Source organism: Thermobia domestica, chromosome 15, assembly GCF_964235325.1.
Source record: "Thermobia domestica chromosome 15, izTheDome1.hap1.1, whole genome shotgun sequence".
Taxonomy (NCBI): Eukaryota; Metazoa; Arthropoda; class Insecta; order Zygentoma; family Lepismatidae; genus Thermobia; species Thermobia domestica.
Genome location: NC_137468.1, coordinates 142,055,466 through 142,077,425, shown reverse-complemented (window position 1 = coordinate 142,077,425; position 21,960 = coordinate 142,055,466). Strand labels below are relative to the sequence as shown.

General features: G+C 34.3%; 1 protein-coding gene across 3 annotated transcripts in view; it reads right to left on the bottom strand.

The window, feature by feature from the left end:
- DCX-EMAP (Doublecortin-domain-containing echinoderm-microtubule-associated protein) overlaps positions 1-21,960 on the bottom strand; it is a 386,324-nt gene that overhangs the window by 246,021 nt on the left and 118,343 nt on the right. For all 3 annotated transcript variants that reach the window (XM_081740217.1, XM_081740218.1, XM_081740219.1), the window contains exon 2: positions 10,332-10,535. In XM_081740217.1, the coding sequence (XP_081596343.1) occupies positions 10,332-10,535 (204 nt within the window). The remainder of the gene's footprint in view (positions 1-10,331; positions 10,536-21,960) is intronic.

Here is a 21,960-nt window from a genome sequence, read left to right as displayed (position 1 = left end):
AACTTAAATAAAAATGAAGAAAGTTAGCCAAGGTGGCGTAGTCGGTATGCCATTTCTTTACCAACTAGATAGCCAGGATTCGATCCCCGGTATGTTATATATTGTTGTACCCTTGTCTCAAAGCTGATCATGGATTCACTTAGCCTCTGCAAAATGTGTATCAAGGGGAAACTGTAGGTAAAAGGGGGGCCCACTTTACTCCATATGATAATATACTAATATGATGTATAAATGAACATGGGATAGATTCAATGCATAAAAGAAGTTCTTAAAATAAACAAAAATGTCTTCTGGACCCATTTTCGTAAAGTGTCTACCATTAGGAGTAACAGAAATAGTATGTTCTCTTAAGGCTTTAAGTCGTGTTAAATATTATCCTCTCAATATTTAACATATTACTATTTAAAAAACAACTGAAAATAATTTAAGGTGCTACTGCTGCCCTATCATCTGCATAAAATATATTTTCCTAAGAGAAACATTAATGTAATCTGGACCTTACTTCCTTAAAACGCCCACCGGGACCCTGAACATAATCAAAGTGTTCATTAGGATTTTACATTGTAGAGTGCTTTAAATTTCAACGGGGGTTTAGGAGGATAACTTCATATTTTTCAACGTGGATGCTTCTCCTCCCAAGGAAAAGTTCTAAGTTATGGCACTTTACCTTACATAGTACATATTAGAAGAACCAGCACTCAGTAAAGTCTGCATGGTATTGGAGTTTAGAGTACTTTTCAACATTAATGCTATATGAAAGACACGAACCTACTATTTTAACGTATAATCCAAACCACATAAGCTCTAAGCGGGAATCGAATCCCTGACTCCCGCGCCGAAGACGCGTATGGTAACCATATATCCACAATAGGAAGTTTTCAATAAACTCTGAAGTAAAGTAAGTTTATTGAATTGACCTAAACTAATGAAGTAAACTAATTGAAGACCTCGATGCAGAAAGGGGACAACTCCAGTTGTACACTTGGTTCAGGATTGAAGGAAAAAGTGTATTTCTTTCAATCAATATTTGTACTTTAGCTGCAAACTTTTTGTAAAGAAAGGTTTTACCCGTATAATAGCATCTCTCTTTGCGAAAACGTTTGGAGAGTAAAATGAAATAAGTTGAGTTTTAACCCTTTGTTTTCAATCCTGAACCAATTGTACAATTGGAACTGCCAAATTCTTGTACCTGGATCTTCAGTTTTGATTAAGCAGTCTTAATGCACTGAAAAATTGTTACGAAAGATGCAGCTAAAAATGTTAGGAAGTTTAATCTTGATTTTAAAAAATTATGAGCAGTGGCAAGTTCTTTAGTAATACTGTTTGCTCTGATTGTGCACTATATTCATACAACTATAAGTTTTTGTCTGAACTTTCTGTATAAAGTTATAGATTCTCGCTGAATTTACTGGTACCTGAAATTATGGTGGAACAATACAACTATTGTAGAATGTAGTCTTCCTCAAAGCCTTTTCTAGCTTGTGTTGCACGAAGAAATAGGGATATTGTACGTTGAGTCAGTAAACATAGCAGCAGTAAACGGTGCAAAAGACTAAAAAGTCTGCCAAAATGTTGACATATGCCTTAAAATTATTCACGAAATAAACTGTGTTTAATGCATTTGCTAGAAGAAATATGTTGATAAGAGAAGTCCAGGAATTTTTTTCTTTCAAGGTAACCGATGTAGTTCCAATACAAAAAAGGTAGAAAATAATATTATACGGCAAATATTGTGGTTCAAGGTCAAGGAGATGTTTATTCTTTCTCTCGTCTATTCTGATTGATTGGGAGATTGTTCGTGTTTTTAAACTTCCTCGTCTCCTTTATAATGAGAATATGAGCCTACTCTGCTACCAGTATGACAACGCAGTGTTACCGTGGCATGACCTTGAACTACACAACTTACTGCCTCTAAGTTTGCTACATAAATTTATGTATAGATTCGCCATAGACACGATTTCTCCAAGAAACACACAAAGGAAACTGGAAACTGCGACTAAAGATTGGACGATAAAAATAGGGTAATATATTTTTCTATTTTTATTACTTTGAGCGACGATAGGAGGCATAGGATAGGTATTCGGTGATATAAGAAGAGGAAAGAAAAAGAAAAAAAACAAAGGAAAGCACTGAGGCTATTTTGCCCCGTCACGATAAGGCCAATGGCCGACACAAGCTGCACACTAAAATTCGTAATAAAAATTCTTAAAAAAAAATGTGAATCAAATATTAATCTACAAATTAAGAGAACAACTACAACAAAAAACAATAAAAAGTTAAACAGAGGTTGCAAAAAGGATAAGGAAATAAACAACAGAGTATAAAATATATAACAAGTAAATAATTAAAGAGAAGCAATAAAAAAACTCAACAAGAAAAATCTAAGAGAAAAGTAAAGATTGAGTCATCCCTCAAAACTGATTAAGATGTTTATACATTCTAAATGTTTTCTGAGGATGTGCCGAATACTCGGTGAAACAAAACAGTCTTCGCAATACGGATCGTTAATGCCACGCACTAAATAGGAATGTGTGAATATCCAATACACAAGCGTGTCAGGATCACTCCATCTTGGCAAAACATCTCCTCCGACTAGACATGATTAAACAGTTGCAATAATGTAAACTGTAATTTGCGTGAGACGTTTCGCACATGTCGTAAAATAATAGATAGAACCCTGGAACATATTGGATGACTTAAGTAAAGCAGAATCGAATTCAAGAGCCATGAAGAGAACGTGGCGGTGCTAAGGAAATTTAAACAGTTTTTCTCGAAACAATTACGAAAGCGATTAAACTCGGACATGTAGTGTGCAAAGTAGATATAGACGAAAAATTTCGACCTAATGTGTTGGCTATCTCTGTATGGTTAGTCTTCAGAACCCCATCTCTGCTAGAACAGGAACAGGAACACTAAGCTGGAACAGTGACTATTTATGATGCCAATCTGACGCCAGACGATGCAATGAGAGAGGTTACATATTTTTTAATTTGGCACTTCAAAACTGTAACCAAATGTCTAGCATGGACATGAAGAATGCAAAATTGTTGAAGATTTTTAATAGTTGGATGCCAATTAACATCGACAAGCCAGGAAAGCTTCATTGATTTCCCCAGACCTCCATGGAATTCGCCGTCGTGAGCTGTCGCGTCCGCATTTTGGAATAAACCCATACGCAGCATTGATAACAGTCTGCTCAAACAGATCTACAGCAACTCATACAGAAAAATCATCAGGAGGACGAAACTCACTGAGCTTTCGGAATGTTGATCAATCCAAGTTTAATCGGATAAGATTATATGAATTATTTAATAAGCAAACCTTCAGTTATCACTAGAAAATGATCATTACCACAGAAATCTGAAAGCGCCCTCCATATGAGGGAGCCCATAATAGAAATACTGCACTGGGAGAGATCAATGCACGAATAGGTACCGTATTCAGTAGAAAAGTGAGTATGACTTCCATCATTAGGGACGATCATCCCACTCCCACTCACGAGTCCCGTCACCTGACGCTACGTCATCAGTGCGAAAAGAACTCTATAGACGACAGTATGCATTCAGATCTCCGACTATCATCGGTGGCTCAAGTTGATTGTAAAGCTGTATCAAATCGGGTACCGAGATCCGGTGAGGGAAGAAAGCTCGCATCAACACTGCTTGCAACTTGAAGTTTATGTTAATAGACCGAGACTGAAAGTCACAGTTCACTTGACTGTCAATGATTAAGCCTCCAGAAACGCGATCATAACCATGTTTATCACATCTGTAAATCGTGTAACGAGATAAAGCAGATGACTGGTAGGCTGGAAGTTGGTTTCCTGTAACCAGATAACAGCTGGTGTGTGGTTAAAATTCCTCAAGATGACTAGCGAAGGAGTGAAGATTCGACTGTAGAAATGCCATAGTTAAAAAGATAAACGTTTAATACGAACCTTTCTTCATGAGCCAATTAACGTCCACTAAATATACATCAGTTCTTTTTCCACCATATCCGATTTCAGTGAAATCGATGATGCCTTGCGAACTGTTGGAGCTTTTGGATTTTTCTGTGAAAGGATAGAGTCGTTAGGACGCCGCCTAGCTAACTTAGTTTGATGCCAACAACATATGGGGAGTGACAACGTGGTGGCGTTAGCTTGAGACCACTGTTACGAACACGAGATACAAGGGTTGGGGGATAAAGTGATGGCTGTGATTTTCGGTGCAGGGCTCTTAGCTGGGGAGAGCTCAGATTGTGTGGAACGTCAAACGTCTGTCCAGTCACAGATTTCTGAGAAACAGCAACAACAAAGACAAACGGAACAGAAAGAGAAGTTGGAATGCTCTCTTTTAAACGATGTTTCGCGTTGACAAGAAAAATCTTTTCGACAACTATAAGCTCTCGGATACGCTTTTCATTATAAAAAAACTGGACAGTCCCTAGACCAAGCAGAATAATCACTCTTACAGTTGACACAAGACGGTTTGATCGCTGTATAGGGATCCGTGCAATAAATTGCCAGCCACGATTCGCACAAATAGCAACTGCTGCACTACATGACGTGCTGATAAGCTTGAAATGCTGACATTTAAAACAATGAAGAAAATTGGAAATGTAAGGTGGAACTTTCATACTATTATAGCCAGCTTTTACAAGTCGTGAGATCGTAGGCAAAGTGAAAGTAAGAATCAGTGACTGAATTGGAAGTATTTCACCTAACTTTTTGCTTGTAATCCGAGTTACCTCTACAACATGTTGGTCTTCCAGTTCATGTTTAATCTCCTCTTCAGTAGCGTTCAGGAGATCCCAATGTAAAATACTCTCTGACTCACATTCAGTAAACGGGGATATTCTACTGATACGCGAACCTGTTTAATGCTACCCAATTTAAGTAGTTTTGCAGTTTGTTTCTCATTCAATGTTTTCGCTATCAAAGCGTCATTCGCAATTTTCAGATATCATTAACTTGTCCAGCAATATAGTTGATAACTTTGTTTATAACAAAAGGGAGCAGGTCCTTAATACTAGTCGAACGGTTGGATTCAGCACTCTGTCAACATTCTTTTCTTTACTACGTGATATCGGACTACAGGAAGCAGGATACTTGTTTGCTCCACATTTTCTTCACTGGATTGATTTCTGATCTCACTCATATCACATTTGAACTCCTTCGTAGGATAGGCCTGAATCAAGAGGATAAGCCCGAACCCGAAATAGATGAATTTTTACACATATGAGCTTTCTTTTTAACATTTATAAATGAAACCGTGTGGTCGCTGCAACATCACACCAAGGCCTTATGAAGAACCAGCGTGGAGCCAACAGGGTCAAGGAGAATACAAGTAACACCAAATATTTTAATACAAAATATGAGACACTGGATTCACTCTGATGAAATGATTCAGATCCACCTCTGTTAGAAGAAGATAACCACTGTTCTTCTTTTATCAAGTCTCCGACTGATCACCCGCGAGTCCGGCAGCGGTAATCGCAACTGAGAGGGTAGGCAAAGAACATTGGAATGAAGGGTAATCATATGAATTATGAAAGAACCTTTTCTTTCAGTTCCACATCCTTCCCAACTATGATGATCTTTCTTTTTCTACTCATATGAGGGGACTAAAAAAAAGAAAGGAAAGAAAGAGAATACGAAAAGTTTTGAGATTTCAAAAGATTTATACGCTGATTTTTCAATGTTTGTTCATCCATTCGTCCCGAGTATGTACACACGTCTAGAAGTCGTATGGCTCACATATCCTATCAAAATTTTAAACGTAAAGCTTTTTAATAAGACTTTCCAGAGGGAAGGGAGTTTCAATTTCCCTTCTACCCTGAAAAAATAAAGGTTGTTTACTGGTTGGAGTGATTTTTTAAAAAGAAAAACGGAGATTCAAAAATAACTCTACTTTGCTTTTTGTTGTATTCAACTTATGATTTTTCTTTGATTTCTGTAGAATTGAGAGTATCTTGTAAATTTTATTAATCTTTATGTCTGTGAGTGGCAATTTTTGTATATTGTATAGTCACTGTTTTCTCTTGTTCTAACCTTAGAAGTTTACTTACTTTAAATACTGCGTTTTAGCTTTCTTCAGATATCTCATGCACATTACGCGTAACTTGGACACTTTAGCAATAACCAGGATTAAAATTTCATTTACCGTATTAATTTTTACGTGATACACAAAGAACATTGTAAGTGAGTTTCTAATAGTATCGTATATGTTCTTAGGGTTAGTTTTGACTATTTTTGTACTTTTGAAATATAAAATCATTTATTAACTTTTCATTGATTCCATGATCATGTTATTCATGTTTATTTATCTCGTAAGAAAATTAAATTGTTAGTGAAACTTTAGATTTAAAAAAAAAGTGGTATTAAATTTAATAACTTGCTTATTGTTCTTTCTGACTACCCGAGTGGAACATTTCAAAATGTAAGATTCTGGAATTCAAACTACCACTATGAACTTTTATTGCAGCTTACAATGTTTCGACGATATTCTGCATTTAGAATATTCAATATGAAAAAACAGAAAATAAAATACTTAGACATTCCGAATCTTTCAAACAGTTTGGGTTTTATGTAAATGTCACTCTATAAATTTATATTCGTATAAGAGAGCACATCCATTGACTCACTCAGTGATTTACTTATCAACAGACCTCCAAACTATTAGGTATTGAGTCTTAAAAGAAGACCCCCTCGCTTCCTAGGTTTTGCGAAAGACTTCTATTAAGGAAGGATGTCTTGAATAATTTTGTGCCGTTTTCTAAACTATTAAGTCCACTGAACCTTCAAATTTTGTATAAATGTTGTTCTTACATCCAAGGTTATAGATAAGACGGATTTTGTAAAGTGCGACTCCTAAGGCTGTATAGTGGGCCTTAAAAATATTTCCCGTTCGCCACATGTCCACAACTGTCAGGTATATGGCAGATATGTTATTTTTTGTATTTAAAAGAAGCAAATATTACTTCAATTAGCTATACAATCAACTAGAGTTAACCAATGCATGTCTATACTACTGTCTTTTCACAATTAACCTTTATTTGGCTTATACCACCATATCAAGCCATTCATCTACTACTATACACTTCCAATTAAACAGTTGATTTTTTGTTCTCCAGGTCTCCGAAAGAAATGAGTGCAGAATCATGAAATTTTTTATTCACTTGCACGTATTTAACATCAAAGACGAAGAGGAATTGGACGCAGAAAGAAGGTAGGATTAAAAAAGATATATAATCCGTAGTAAGACATGTGAAAATACATTGGTTATGAATTAAATTATCTTGAGTGTTAACTATGATCATTACCTATTATTCATCGAGTTTTGCGTCTTGTGATTCTGCTCTTTGGGATAAGGGCAAGGGAGAGAAATGAAAGGTGATAAGGAAATAAATGGCACTAGGGCAATGCATAACACCCATGCTCTAAACGGGATAAAGAAAACATGAAATTTATATCCTAGACAATGTTACCCTAAAATGACGTTAGTGTTAAGGAAACGGTGGATCATTTAAAATGAAACTTTGAACCTGTTTTTTTTTTACTTAAGTTGAAGTGCATAACTTAAGGAACGAAAGAAGTTTTACATTTTTCATAAAGAATACCGGCTGCGTCGCCTGGAATGAATTTTTGAACATTTTTTGGGCATTTTTTCCAGATTTTGAGTACAGGGGTGTTGCAAGTAAAATGTAACATGCGAAAGATAACACGGTCTCATGAAGTTGGAGAACCTTTGATATAAGTCACATTCCAGTAATTTTTACGTCAACTGTGTCTGGATCCTAGTACGTAATACGTGCTAAACTTGAGCAGAAGTTGTTCATTTACAAAACACTTGGAAACGATTGAAAAGCTAAAGATATCTATTAACATGTCAGAGCATCCCTTATGTCAATACTATGTTGACAGAAACACTTGTATTTATAGTACTAGAAGGCGTAAAGTATTAGTTTGATGACAAAAGAATAAACAGTTAAAAAGTTATTTTCAATTGATTGCATGTTATAGAGTACGTTATCACATCTGTTGTCGTCAAACAATCCATGCATGTCCAACAACACGCAAAGCAATGAAAGGCAATTGGTTTCATTTAATCTATGCTCAACCATCGTGAAAGCTGTGTGCATTTCTATCACACGGTGTATTATGTACTTTTATTTATTTTCTTTTTTGTCAACCGAAACGCAAAAAAGCAAGAAAAATAGAACATGTTGATGAAAGAGTGAGATATATATATGTAAGTAAAGAAAGTCTTGATAAAACTTGCTCCAAATCCTAAGTGAGAAGAAAAACGAACGAAATCAAGCGCCACTTAAAAACCCAAAGCAACGCTCTCACGTATCTCGTGACTTGGCCAAGTGGGTTACCTGCGAGCGATCGTAATCTCTATGGCTTTCAGTCACAGTAACTGCCCCCTTCAAGTCTGTTGAGCAAACGGTTGAGAAAAGCCTTGCCACGTGCTCTTCTCCCCTATTTTGTGTACAGTATTTGTCAATGCCAACGTGGTTTAATTGGACCCTTTTCGTATATTATTAAATTTTAGACCTTTCTCTGTTACACGCATTAGAGATAATAATAGTACACAAAGATTTTATTTAAACAAAATGAGGCCAATCTCTGATACGATAGGTTAACGTGGAACTGCTGTATCGAAAAGAATGTTTCATTTGATTGATTGTGAAATTATTGGGGGTAACAGGTGAATGTAAAGTAGTCCAGTTCGAACGAAAATTTAACATTTGAGGTTACAAGTTTATTCTACGGTTTGAAAATCGATTGAACTAAATACTTTTGTTTGTAACAGGTTATTAATTTTCTGATAATTAATTCAAATTATATATGTACGCAATATTGAGAGGTTTTGTGCTTTCATTGTGCCATTTTTCTTCTTCCGGATGTGGAAATCTGACCTCTTTACTTCATATTTATTTTGATGGTAATTGGCGAAATACAAAATAGTGTAAGATTATACAAGTAGTTGTATTTCACATGTGATTCGCCTGGGTTTATTCATCAATAATGTACAATACAATTTATTCCTTTTGTTATTTTACAGATTAGATTTTATTGTCGTAGTTATAAGAGTTCGAAACTATATCCTTTTTGTTTAAATAATTTGCTACAAGCCTTAAAAGACCAAAAAGTTCATCCCTGCGAAAATCATGCCCCAAGATCGTGCTTTGCATTATCCTACCAAAGTCTTGACCCACCCAAAGGTCTCTTTTTTAAAGGATATTGTCAAATGATATCATACATATATTGCTCATTTATCCGATGCAAGCAACTTACCCTTGTAATATTAGCCTGGGATGCCTTGGGTTACAAAAGTACCTAAGAAGGAAATGTAATTTCAATGGAGTTTCATACTGGCCTAAAAAAGAATTTGGTCAGTCATATGGATTAACAACAATACCTAGTAGCTTACTTTAAAGTGTGTGTGTATCGATCGAATTATAAATGAGTATAATAAAGATGTATATTTAATTAAAAAATGTTCTTTTAATAGTGAGAATGTCGACAGTGTGTTCGAGAAAGTATAGCATGTTACTATAGCATGTTACTGACATTCTACAAGCATGTTACTGATATTTTACTTTTATAAAGTATGCATAAGCAATTAATACAGCTATTATGAAGCCCTAACATGCCTTCACACATCGATCATCCACTATTATCCTCAAATGAGTATATCATAGAAACTCCAAATAACTTCATTTGCTCCAAATCCCCTAAGATATTTCATAAAGTTTCATATAAGAATCAAAAGCAAAATTACAAACTATGTGAAGAAAATAATACATGTTTAAAACTACTGCAAAAGCGATCATGTATAGTGTTTATATAAAGTTTAAATATTTACAGTGCAGTTTTTTTTACTTAATAGATCAACCACTTTTCTTTCGGATGCTAACACGTACGAGTGGTTACAAATTGAAAGCACTCTCTTTTCACACTTTTCAAACCTTCTAGGAATATAGTAGCTTAATCACACTACATGCTGATTTTTTCACGATGATTCCTTCTGCCCACAATATTATCAGTAGATTTTTTAAAATCGAGGGCTAATGCCACAATAAGAATGTGCAACACTTGAACCAGTTACACACAAAACTGCTCACGAAGTTGCATCTGAGAAAGCACATCTTAAGGTACACTTAACTTGACAAGAGATCTTTAGGCTTTTTCATTACTATTCTCATTGTCCCGAAACACACAAACTTGAACAGCCTATCAAGGTAAGCCAGTGAAATGAATGGTGATACCCGATGTGAACATCATCTTGCACATATCAATTATAGAGAAGTATTAATTAATTGACGTGTAGAGATGTACTTACTTGTACCGAATGGTCCAAATTGTTGATAATCCTAATGATACGCCCAGAGCTTGGTTTCCCACCTGGAGGACTATCGATTGGGGCTGCCTTCTTGCTACTCTTCCAATTGGATGTTGGTGGCTGGAACTTGATGACTTTACTGGAATCCATGTCGGCTCGAGAGTTTTGATACCATACTCCATTCTTTTTCCCGTAACTTGCGGGCTAGAAAATAAAAATAAAAGATTTTCAGTTAATTCCTATATTTATTGAGGTACTGATGGTAAGATATTTAAGACTGCTACGAATATGGATTGCTACCAAATCATTCACAGGGATGTTTATAAATTTCCTCGAAGTTTAATGTAGCTGATCCCTGACTGTAAGAGAAATTTTAAGTCGATCGTCAGAATTCAAAGGATGGAGACGTAAACAAGGAGACAATGGGGCGCTTTACACACATCCAAGAACTCAATCAATAAGAATGTTCTTTTCACAATAGTTAGAATTGTCAAGATATTCATGTTTGCGGTAAATTCGTATTATTTGTTTATGATTTCCTTTGGGGTTTTGATGCATTTTGAAATTATGATGAAATTCTCAATATAATAAAACATTAACAATGAATCCAGTTCAGAGAACACTATATATATATATATATATATATATATATATATATATATATATATATATATATATATATATATATATATATATATATATACATACCTCATGTGAAGTAAGACTTCCAATTCGTCTACTTTAAAAATTTGTAAATAATTACGTTTTAATCCAGGTTAAAGTTTGCCGCGTTTGACTGAAAGTGTATTGACATCTCGCTTCTTATTTAGGTGTACGAAGCATGCGGCATTATTCAGTTGTAGAAATAAATCATTTAATCCAAGAAAGGATTTAAAATCATAACTAATCGCTTAAATCAATTAAACTTAGCACTTATCTTCAGTTAAAGCATTTTACGTATTATATGTAAAATAAGCCCATGAATTAAAGTGTAATCATCCAAACATTACGAGTTTTTTTAATGCAGCCATTAATTTATAGCACGGAGAACCTGTACGAATTTTCTAAAAATACGAGAAAGATTTTTCACGTGTTTAGAATGGAAGATTACCCTTCTCATCGACCTAAAAGTAAAGTTGAATTAAATTATTGAAGTCACGTATTTCTCTATAAACTATTGATTAAATTTCAATCCTGTATGAAAATGAACATGGGACCTCGCACACTCAAGAGCAAGCTACGTGGCTTCAGGCACTGACGTATCTGTAAATCTTCAATCGATTGTCAACAATAAAACACAAAGTATCGTTCGGAATGATTATTGGAGTTGTTTTTTTCCTACTAATTCCACTTTTGAATTCTCAACTTAACTAATTTCTTTTTCAAGGTCAACGAGGCGATGTATTTTGAAACAATTATATGTTGGTTATAATAGCCCAGTAGTAAATGGACTCAAGAATTCGAAATTTTAAAGTATAATGAATAATAGTTGAATAATAGGTAAAGCCTTGATAAAAGTAGGGCACCGGGTTGTTTGGAACGTTTCGTAGGCACATTTTTAGGCAGAAATAAACGAAGAAAAAGTTGTTCCCTCCACAACTCGTGAGATTCGAAGGCTAAAGTCCATTCTATTAATTTAGCTAAGTGTGAAAAGTTGCTATATTGAATAATTACCAAAATGTTGACACTGCATTATAATTTTTCACAAACTTCATTGTAAAGTTTTAAAAGTATGCCCGCTACTATTAAATAATTTTAAAACGAAATAATATAAGCAGTTTTAATAACTATATAAAACAAATGTGAAACCACATTTTATAAACTAGCACACTGAAAGCATTAAATTAAAATTTTCTATTTGTTACTTGTGTATGGTAGACTGTTAGTTCGACGCACAATGAAAAGTAATCACTCAAATTATTTGATGAATAAATTATTAAATAAATAATTAGAATAGTTATTTATCTACAGTATAAAAGCGCTACTCATGTTACGAACACAATTCACTACCAAGCCAAGGGTATAATTTTGTAGGTCACGAATACTGATAAAAGCAATACCCAGTAACAGGAAAGCACCTCTAATGATCACTAAATTGTTTTTCACTACGTTTGTATCTTGTATCTAAGAGTGTTTATGTTTGTTTACTGTGCAATTTACTAGCAGTAAGTACTGTATACACTATTCTTACACTAGGAATTGTATGAGCGTGAGAAAAAAAGGCTAGTACCGTGCGAATTAGTCGTGTCTTAACTACCTCTAAGATCTCAATATCGGGATTTTGTAGGCCTAACACATAGAACGGATCGTCCATATTACCGAACACCTGACCAGACTAAATGAAAAACCTAAACGTGACACATTACACTTTGTAGTGGCCATCCACCAATTGAGACCAGCGCTGCGCCTGCGCGACGCACAAGGTCACGGCGTGTGTTTCTTAATGCTCCCAATTCACGAGATATGCAAAGTGAGTCGGAACCACGCATCTTAGGCGCACCCGCATCATATGGAAGTTTTCCTACGCTTGCTCCCTCCTACCCTATTTGCTCAGTCCCTTTCTCCCACTATGTTAACTACAGAAAGTACAATATCGCAAAAAAAAGTTTGATTAACTAGATTCTTTTTTGTTTCTTTGTACGTATTGATTATATAATGGAACTGTTCAGGGCTAGCTTAATAAATTCATTTAAATATCAATTTTTTCCTTCAAATTTCTCTGCAGTAAAGAGGATCAGAAAAATGTAATGTAATGCATATGGATGAAGCATTTCCTGCATGCCTATTCAAATAATCGAATTTGTCTGAGTTCTTTATTGTGGCCTTCTGACCTTGTTTCATCGTTTGTTTTAGGGGTATTGTAGTTTAGAACATGTAGAAGGGAATTTATAATCCTCTAAATTAATGAGATTTGGTAGATGATCTATGAATACAATGAATATTCATTGAAAACTTAAGAAAAAGTTGTTGTAACAGTTGACATTTGTGATTAAAGACCGATTTTATATGTACGAGGAGAGGGTCAAAGAATAAGTCGAGCCATTCTGAAATCCTTCTAGTATTTTTTCAATGGATATTGATGATTTGTAGATCAACTGATGGACGTTGATCAGTTTCCTCCCATACAGTCCTAAGATAACAACCTCCGGTTGACGTAGAAGTTATCCATTTTAATAGTACCGATAGTTTTTATTTTTATACTATTGGCGTTAATGTTGCCTTGTTCAATTTCAGTCCACATGGGTTTATGGTGCATAATATCGTATCCCGTTTCTTCGTGCATTCTTTTTTTTACCTATTCTTTCATAATCGTTCATTTTCATAAATCAACTGTCTCTTTTAGCTTAAAGGATATAATCGTGAGACGTAAAACTAAAATGTTTCAGTTTTTGTATTTAGTTCCTTCCTCGTTCTCCTTTCACTATATTGCCTCAAGTCTATTACAATAAGATTTCTAATTATCTAACTAGTCTTTTCATCGTCCTCTAATTGGTTATTTCTGACCATCACGAATTATTCTCAACACTTTCTCATTGATTTATCCTTCCACCCAGGTAATTTTCTCTAGTCCTCTCCATATTCACATTTTGAATCTAAATCATTTGTTATTGCTTTTCCGATATTTATTCTTCCATATGGTCTAGTAGATAGCACATGTACTTTAAGTATATGCGGTCCCTTGTTCGATTCCAAAGGAGAAAGCATTGAGCTCTTACGGTAGTTTGTATTCCACCTTAAATTGCAGGTCCACGTCCCACATGGCTTCGGCATTGAACATGTCCAAATCAACCAATCAGCATTCAGTCTTCTCAAAATTCCATTCACAGGTTCTGAAACATGGATATTTAGTAATAGCTTATATAAAATTTATAGTACATGGTTTCTTTTTGAATGCTAGCTATACAAAATACTTTCTGCGTCTCAAAAAATGCAGCATCTTTTGTGTATTAGAAGATTTTTGATTAAATTTATCTCTGGTTTGATTCTATACACATACACACTGGGTATATATGTATTTATGTAGCAAAAAGTATTGAACATAATGTCAGAGACGTCTTTCGCTAATAGAAATATCACTTTTGTGTGAAGCGTCCCTGCGTTGTTTCAGGCTATACGGCTTTGTAGTAGATACCTTTGTATTCGAGGCGTTTCTCACTGCTTTCTGTAACATTAATTCAACCATTTCTTTCCTCATCACTCCCTTGAAATTATCATTCGCCTCCTTCAACCTAAATGGTATGATCAATTAGACTTACTAGAGATTCAATTTAATTTAATTATATAATGTAGTCACGATGTTGTAGTTGATAAGACGTATGCTTAACAACCGGACGATCAGTGTTCGATTCTCTGTAGGGAGAGGGTTATTTAGTTCTTCACTTGTTCCGATACGATTTAGGAATCACCCAGTCTTTGAAACAGGATCTCTGGGGAAACGTGACAGGGTATACTAGTAGTTGGACGATGTTATTTTGCATGAGGTACCGTTATCACGAGTCACCTACTAGCTTTCCGTTTGCAGTTATTTAGAAAGGCGAAAATAAATGCTGATTTTCTAAATGGCTGGAAAACGAAAGCAGATAAATGAGTTATGATAACGGTATCTCAAGCAGAATAATATTGTCTAGGGAGGTCTGTTCCACTTTTCTATTATCTTTTATCTATTTGAAGATATCACATAATTACTGTAAAATTAGCGGTATTTTAATTTCGCAGTAATGAAGCCTCTTAATTACTATCTCCCTTAGCCTAACGGACATAATCGTGAGATGTTAAAGATTTCATTTCATTTCAATGTACATATCAAAGTAGAGCAAGTTTGGAGCTTGACCTTCCCACTATTTGTGTTTCTCATCACTGTGCCAGAATATGGAGCATAGGTTTTGTCTTTACTCAATATAGAGTTGAAATCAGTATTATTCCTCTACAATAAAGCCCAGAATACTGGCAAATGCCAAATATTAAAGTTGATAAGTTTACGAGTTATTTTATTTGCTTTTAATTAATCAAGAAATTGAGGAGTTCTCCATAATCATCATTCGTTCCAATGTAGAGATGAAATCTACTAGATGGTCAAACTCTAAAATATTATTAGTTTTTAAAGAAACAAAGTCTTATCCAAAGATGAGGTAATCAAAAAGAGAATTTTCGAGAAAATAAAAAAAAAAGAATTTTTTCTTACCCTAAAAATTGATAAATACATTAGCTAAAAAGACAAAACTGATACTAATGTGGACATTAATCAAGCATTTCCTTATGGCTCTAGAAAGACGACAATATACTGTGCAACATGGTTAATGAGATATAGTACAAAACTATGACTAAATCAAAAATTTTAATTTTTTAGTTATAACATTTGATACATAGATGAATCGAGAGGTCACATCAAGCAGAACAAAATGATACGCGTAAGAGTAAATTCTGATGAGTAATTTTTGAGAAAATTGAAGAAAACTTTTATGGGTCTTAAAAATATGTCGTTGAGTTGAGCTGATTTGAACGTTCCTTTTAGCAGCGAGGCTATGTGAAACGGAACCTACTGATTAACGTGGAATCTAAACTACATGAGCTCCCGCCGGAAATCGAACCTAATTAAAAGTATGTCGTTCGTCTCCAATCTGAAAGAGTTATTTTTTTTTATTCTGTTGAAATATATTATTTATTTATTTATTTATTTATTCATGTGCTGTGCATAGAAAATAAACAGTGATAAGTAACAAACTGTATCTATTGTTGTCTGATTTCTCCTAACACTGAAGCGTTTTCAGGCCAGACATCTTGAATTGGATTTCCTGGACGTTCCACATTTAAACCAAGCAAATGCCAGGATGGTATCTAACATATAGGTTCCAGGCTGTTTCCTTTCTTCTCCTCTCCTTTCTTCTCCTCTCCTTTCTTCCCCTCTCCTTTCTTCCTCCCCAACTGCCGTGTCGTGACAAAACGCTGTAACTTTGGCGAAGAAGTTTTGCGAAAATGAGCCTTAAAGTTTTCATCCGAAAATGTGATTTGTATCGTATAGATCCAGTGTATCTTGACTTTGGAAACACGTGGTCACATGTAATGTTACGTAAATGCATGTTGTGTGATTAACTTTGGTGAAAATTGATTGGTTGGCCATTATTGCCTAGTTACACTGGTTCTACACGATACAGATCACATTTTCGGATGAAAACTTTAAGGCTCATTTTCGCAAAACTTTTTCGCCAAAGTTACATCGTTTTGTCACGACACGGCAGCCAATTTCTCGGACATTGTGATCGTCAACAGACTTCATCCCTTATATGTGAGGGCTAACGTGACCATACATACTGAAACCCCAAAAAATCTAATTCTAAATACTAATCCTAACAGGCACCCACATTTTTCCAACAGAGAGGCTCGTACTACTCATAAATATCTTAAAATTTATTATTTGGGTAAGTTTTCGTATTACTATTTTAATCACTTGTGATAATTTCATTAGTAATAAGTTCATTCATTTTAACTTCAATTTTTGAGCTGCAGAGGCGCATCAAAATTGTTACTTCAAAGAGTAACCCAAATAACTTCGGCATCTACAAGCGACAATTTTAGATTAAAGAAAACTTTTCCTTTCTCATGATTTAACATATAATATTATTGAATTTTAAATGAATGTTATAATAGTAAGAATAACTATTGAAAAAACAAACTAGAATTTTTTCCTTACAATTTTCAAGTTTTGGAAATTTCGTTCTGCAAATAATGACAAAGTTATTCACTCAGACAAAACTAACGTTTATGATATTAAAATAGTTTTTTTTATTATTGTGTGAAGATTACTAAAACAATTATTGTGGAGGGAGGTCCCTGCACTCTCAAGAGTACAGTCCTTGCGCATGCTCACTGATTCACAATCATATTTCTTGAAGGTAACGTATATTTCGGGGAGGGTTTTAATTCTTCCTCCTTGAAGTGATATTAAATTAAATTGAGAATAAACGTCACTCTTGTACAGGGCACATCCTTTAGCAAATCATGTCCCAGGGCACCCTCTCAAATGTTTAATTTGCACCATCGGAATAAATTTTCTGGAAGAAGTCCTGGTTCAAAAGATGCTAGAAATCGAATACTTTGGATAGATTCGAGCTACTGCATTAATACAGATTGCAGGTCATAGTAAGTCCGATACTTTCTCGATGCAGTGTTATACAAATACCCAAATCAAGTTAACAACATAGCGCAGATTTCATGTCACTACTTACCAATTTAGGGGCTTCAGTTTTTTTCAGCGTAGGTCAAACTTTATCTAAAAGAGTTTGCACTGCACATATGCATAACTCATAATTAACTGCAGCTGGACATCTCCCTGGATTCTCTCCGTGTAGCGATAGAGAACTTAGGAAACCTTGAGAAACTTAGCACTAACGTCAAAGAAATCCATTGGAAACTAGGAATAATTGCCCTTGACTTTCCTCCTCTCTATCTCATATTAAAAGAAAGAAAAATAAAGCAAAGGTGACTTCCGAGTCTAGAATACAGTCACGAACAGTAAGCGAAGTCAAGAAAATCGAAGTCGATGCACCTCAGCAGCTGGTAGTTTTCTCGCTAAAGTTCTGATATGCAAATAATTCTATAAATTATTTGCGTATTTTACTTATATTACATTGTCTTGTTTCAGTTCTTGGTAATCAGACTCTGTAAAGTGAAAGGAATTATGCTTTTTGACGGATATATTATAGTTGAAAAAAACATGGAAATATAAAGTGTAGCTCTCTTGAATTGAAGGTGCTATCCTAAAATTTTCCATTGAACCGTTAAATTAGAAGAAATAAACTTGATTAACAAGATAGATACAGGAATCAAACCTAAAATATACTTCATTCTCAAGGAAGCTACAATTTTTGCTCATTTAAATATGTCACTCTGTAATTATTTAGCTTTACGTCTTACTATTATTACACACGTGCTTATGGAGACTGAACATTTATTGTGAATGTAATGGAAGACCATACACAAAAATGAGGACTTTAATCTATTCGACTTTCGAAACGTTATGTTACTTTCCTAGAGTCTATTCATTGCCTCTAAGATAAAACTGCATAAAATACAAGGAATGTATTATACATTTAAGCTACTATTCGGGAGGAAGTTTGTCGATTACATTGATATCTGCAATAGATTTGCTGCATTGGTCTCCCTATCTTTTATAGAACTCTTTAAACTTAAAACTCTAGTCAAAACAATGAAAACCTCAAGCGCATTCGGTTGGTTGGAAATTTTAACATCTTTTTCAACAGCGAGGCTATGTGAGACGGGACGTAATGTTTAAATTGGAATCGAAACCACTACTTGGGCTTGTATTCGAGGGATGTACCCACCGAGAATTGAATCCGAAGCCGTACGCACCGAAAACACAAAGGTCATTTTTTTTCAATTTTAAAAAGTCGTCCCAACCAGAATACTTGTTTCCATAGTCTTCTAATTTACCTTATTCAACATTTTTCTTAATGCAATACGACAGGGACAGGATCACATAAACCTCAAGGAAAGTTAAAAAGGTCCATGCTCTTCAGAGAAACCTAGATGAGACGAGGCAAAACTTTTTCAATAGACAGCTCGATATGCGATATCACTTCCACGACACATTTTCCAGACAAAATACTGACAACTTTTAAATCGTGTATATACCTACCGACTAAATTTTCCCTAAAATTACACCAAATGACTGGAAAAGATACATTCTGCCACTAGAACCTTAGACTGCTCAAGTACACCAAACCGGTTGGCCACTTGGGCATTACATAATTCTCATCCAAAATATCCTAGAACATAAAATAGTATATTTTCCTTTCCTTATTTTTGGCTCTAGTAACAAATTGATGAGCATTAGATAAATATAAATTGTTTTGAAACAATATTAGCTGTGAGAAGCTTAGAAAAATACAGTGAAGAACTAGGAATATGTATAGTTAAATAATTACATCAAAACGGTAAAACGGTAAAACGAGTAATCTGAAGTTGTCCTAAATTTAATTCTTGGAATACATCTATCACAAATTTTAATAAATAATAAAAAAAAATATGTTTCTCTTTCAACTACTTTTCAGTTTAGTCTTAACTCAAGAAAAGAACTACATGTCTTTCTATCCCCCTTTCTAAATGGATTCTGCGGAAAATATATAGAATTGTGCCAAAATTCTTCAAATGTATCTATATCAATGTATATACGTATAAATGTATCTATCAATGTATATATAAATGTATCTATCCATGGGTCTAATAAAATTGCTCAATTGCTTGTACGATATTGAATAGATTTGAATAAGTGCAGTGAGTCACTGGCATATCTACAGCCAGGGAAAGTCTAGGAGCCACAGTCCCAGCACTAGAGTTGCATACGAGATGAGACGAGGCAAAACTTTTTCAATAGACAGCTCGATATGCGATATCAGTTCCACGACACATTTTCGAGACAAAACTTTTAAATCGTATGTATACCTACGGACTAAATTTTCCCTAAAATTCCATCAAATGACTGGAAAAGACAAAATTTGCCTTTTCAAACCTTAAATCCAAGTTAAAATTTAACTCAAAAGTTAATGAATGAATACTTACAGAAGCACACGTATCTTCTATCCGTATTAATGGCAGCATATCTTTCGTTGAATTTCTTTTCCAATATTTGCAAAATTAAATGACACATTACATGCTGCACTAATACTGTTTCTTACACAAGCTCATTAAAAAGGTTAATTTGTCAACTCAATCTGCACCACTACATTGAGGCACACTTCTTTAAATGAAAGGCACAAACATGTAAATTTATTTGACAACATATTTCTTCTATCACAAAAATGATTTTAAATTTTTAGTTTAAGGTTTTAGTCACGTTTCTACAGAAATATATTCTCGAATTGCCATGTTTTGCAAAATTATGATTACAAACTTCAAGTCTGTGGATAATAACTCCTCATATAATATAGTTGTGGAACATAATATATGCTTTTCATAAAATGAAACATGGAATTAGTTCATGTTCTACGGAACACTGAAAACAATACAAATTAGATAAGATTCACACGAAAATCGCCCCAGTTTCAGTGGAACGCTTATTCAAACTCTTCATGTGTCTGGATGAACAACAATGTAATCTGTGTGTTTAGATATCTCTGCAAAGAACATAATGACCTACGAACACGAATATTTCGTACCCTACTTCCTAACTACAGAAACTAGCACCTTGTAGAAGCGCGTGACGCAGTCGCACTGTTACCAGACATACGCGCCATGCTGACGCAGTTATCGTTTGTAAATTATCATCACAGTACGGATAATTATCATAATATAAAAAGGAAATTTATAAACACGACATGAAAATTAACATGTGCAGGTCAGTGCATATGATAAATATTTATTTACATATTTTAAAACAGGGAAACATAATTTAAGCAAGAGAGCAAAAATGTTTCATTTTCACTGAATTTTCGATATTGTTTTACGTGGGTCTGGTAATACTGTATTGAAAACTCAGTGCGTATGCATTTTAAACTGTACATAAGGAACTCAGTGAATAATTGTGTAGAATTTTCCTAAAATCAATCTTATTTGATATACAAACTGTTAACTTTATATTATTCCTAGACATGCATTGTTAGATTTGTGTGTTAGAAATTACGTCCATAAAATGTCGGAGTATTGCTTTAAGAAGTGTATCATGAAATATAGCAAGGAGGGGGGACAATTTTCTTTGACGAACGACAAAAAAATAACAAGGTATACAGTATTACGGGATGAGGGCCTTGATTTCGTGTCCGTTACGGAATATGTAGAGCAATATTTAACATTATGCAGTCACGAACAAGTTTATCATGGAGGCACCGGCTTGTGATTAGCATACAGATACAACGAATGTTATGGGTTCTAGATTACATTGAATTAGCGGGTGTATGTTTATTATGAATGAGATCACAGGAATTGTTATTGAATTTTTGATGTTCTATTTACAAAATTAGGACTCTCTGCACTGTAATTACCGACACAGTATCAGTCACGATGATTTTTTAGTTTATTTCTAGATTTTTTGCTCATATTACGACAGTTAAAGAAAAACCTAATTTTATGATTTTATTTAAAGATTTAACTATTCATCTTGTTTCTAAAATATTAGCAAACGTACTCATGCAACATCAACTATTTTGTAATGTCAGATTTCAACTTGTCACCTTTATGGATGTCCCTGTTTAAAGATAGAATAATTCAGAACGTACTTAAGTTAAGTATCTTGAAATTTAACTTAAACTTTCCGAGGGTTTGAACAACAAAGGTGATGTAACATCAATTTGCCTTATATACAATATATTGCAATATAAAATTGAATACTAGTACAGCCTTGTTGAAAGTTCTTTTACCAAATCCATAAATGTGGTTGATTTGTGTTTAAGATAAAGATCAAAGTAAAACTATTGCAGTGGTGGCTCTTGAGAGGAGTTACATGGTTAAAAAATAAAATTTTACTGCTAAAACTAAGGGAACAAAATTTACCTAACGCCCCAACGCCTGTATACAAGTGTATACTACAAAGGAAAGCATTTTTTTTCAAATTAAGGGTCTTCACTACAGCGAAATCAAACTACCGCTAATTTTAGAGTTTCTGTAATATCTTGAAAAC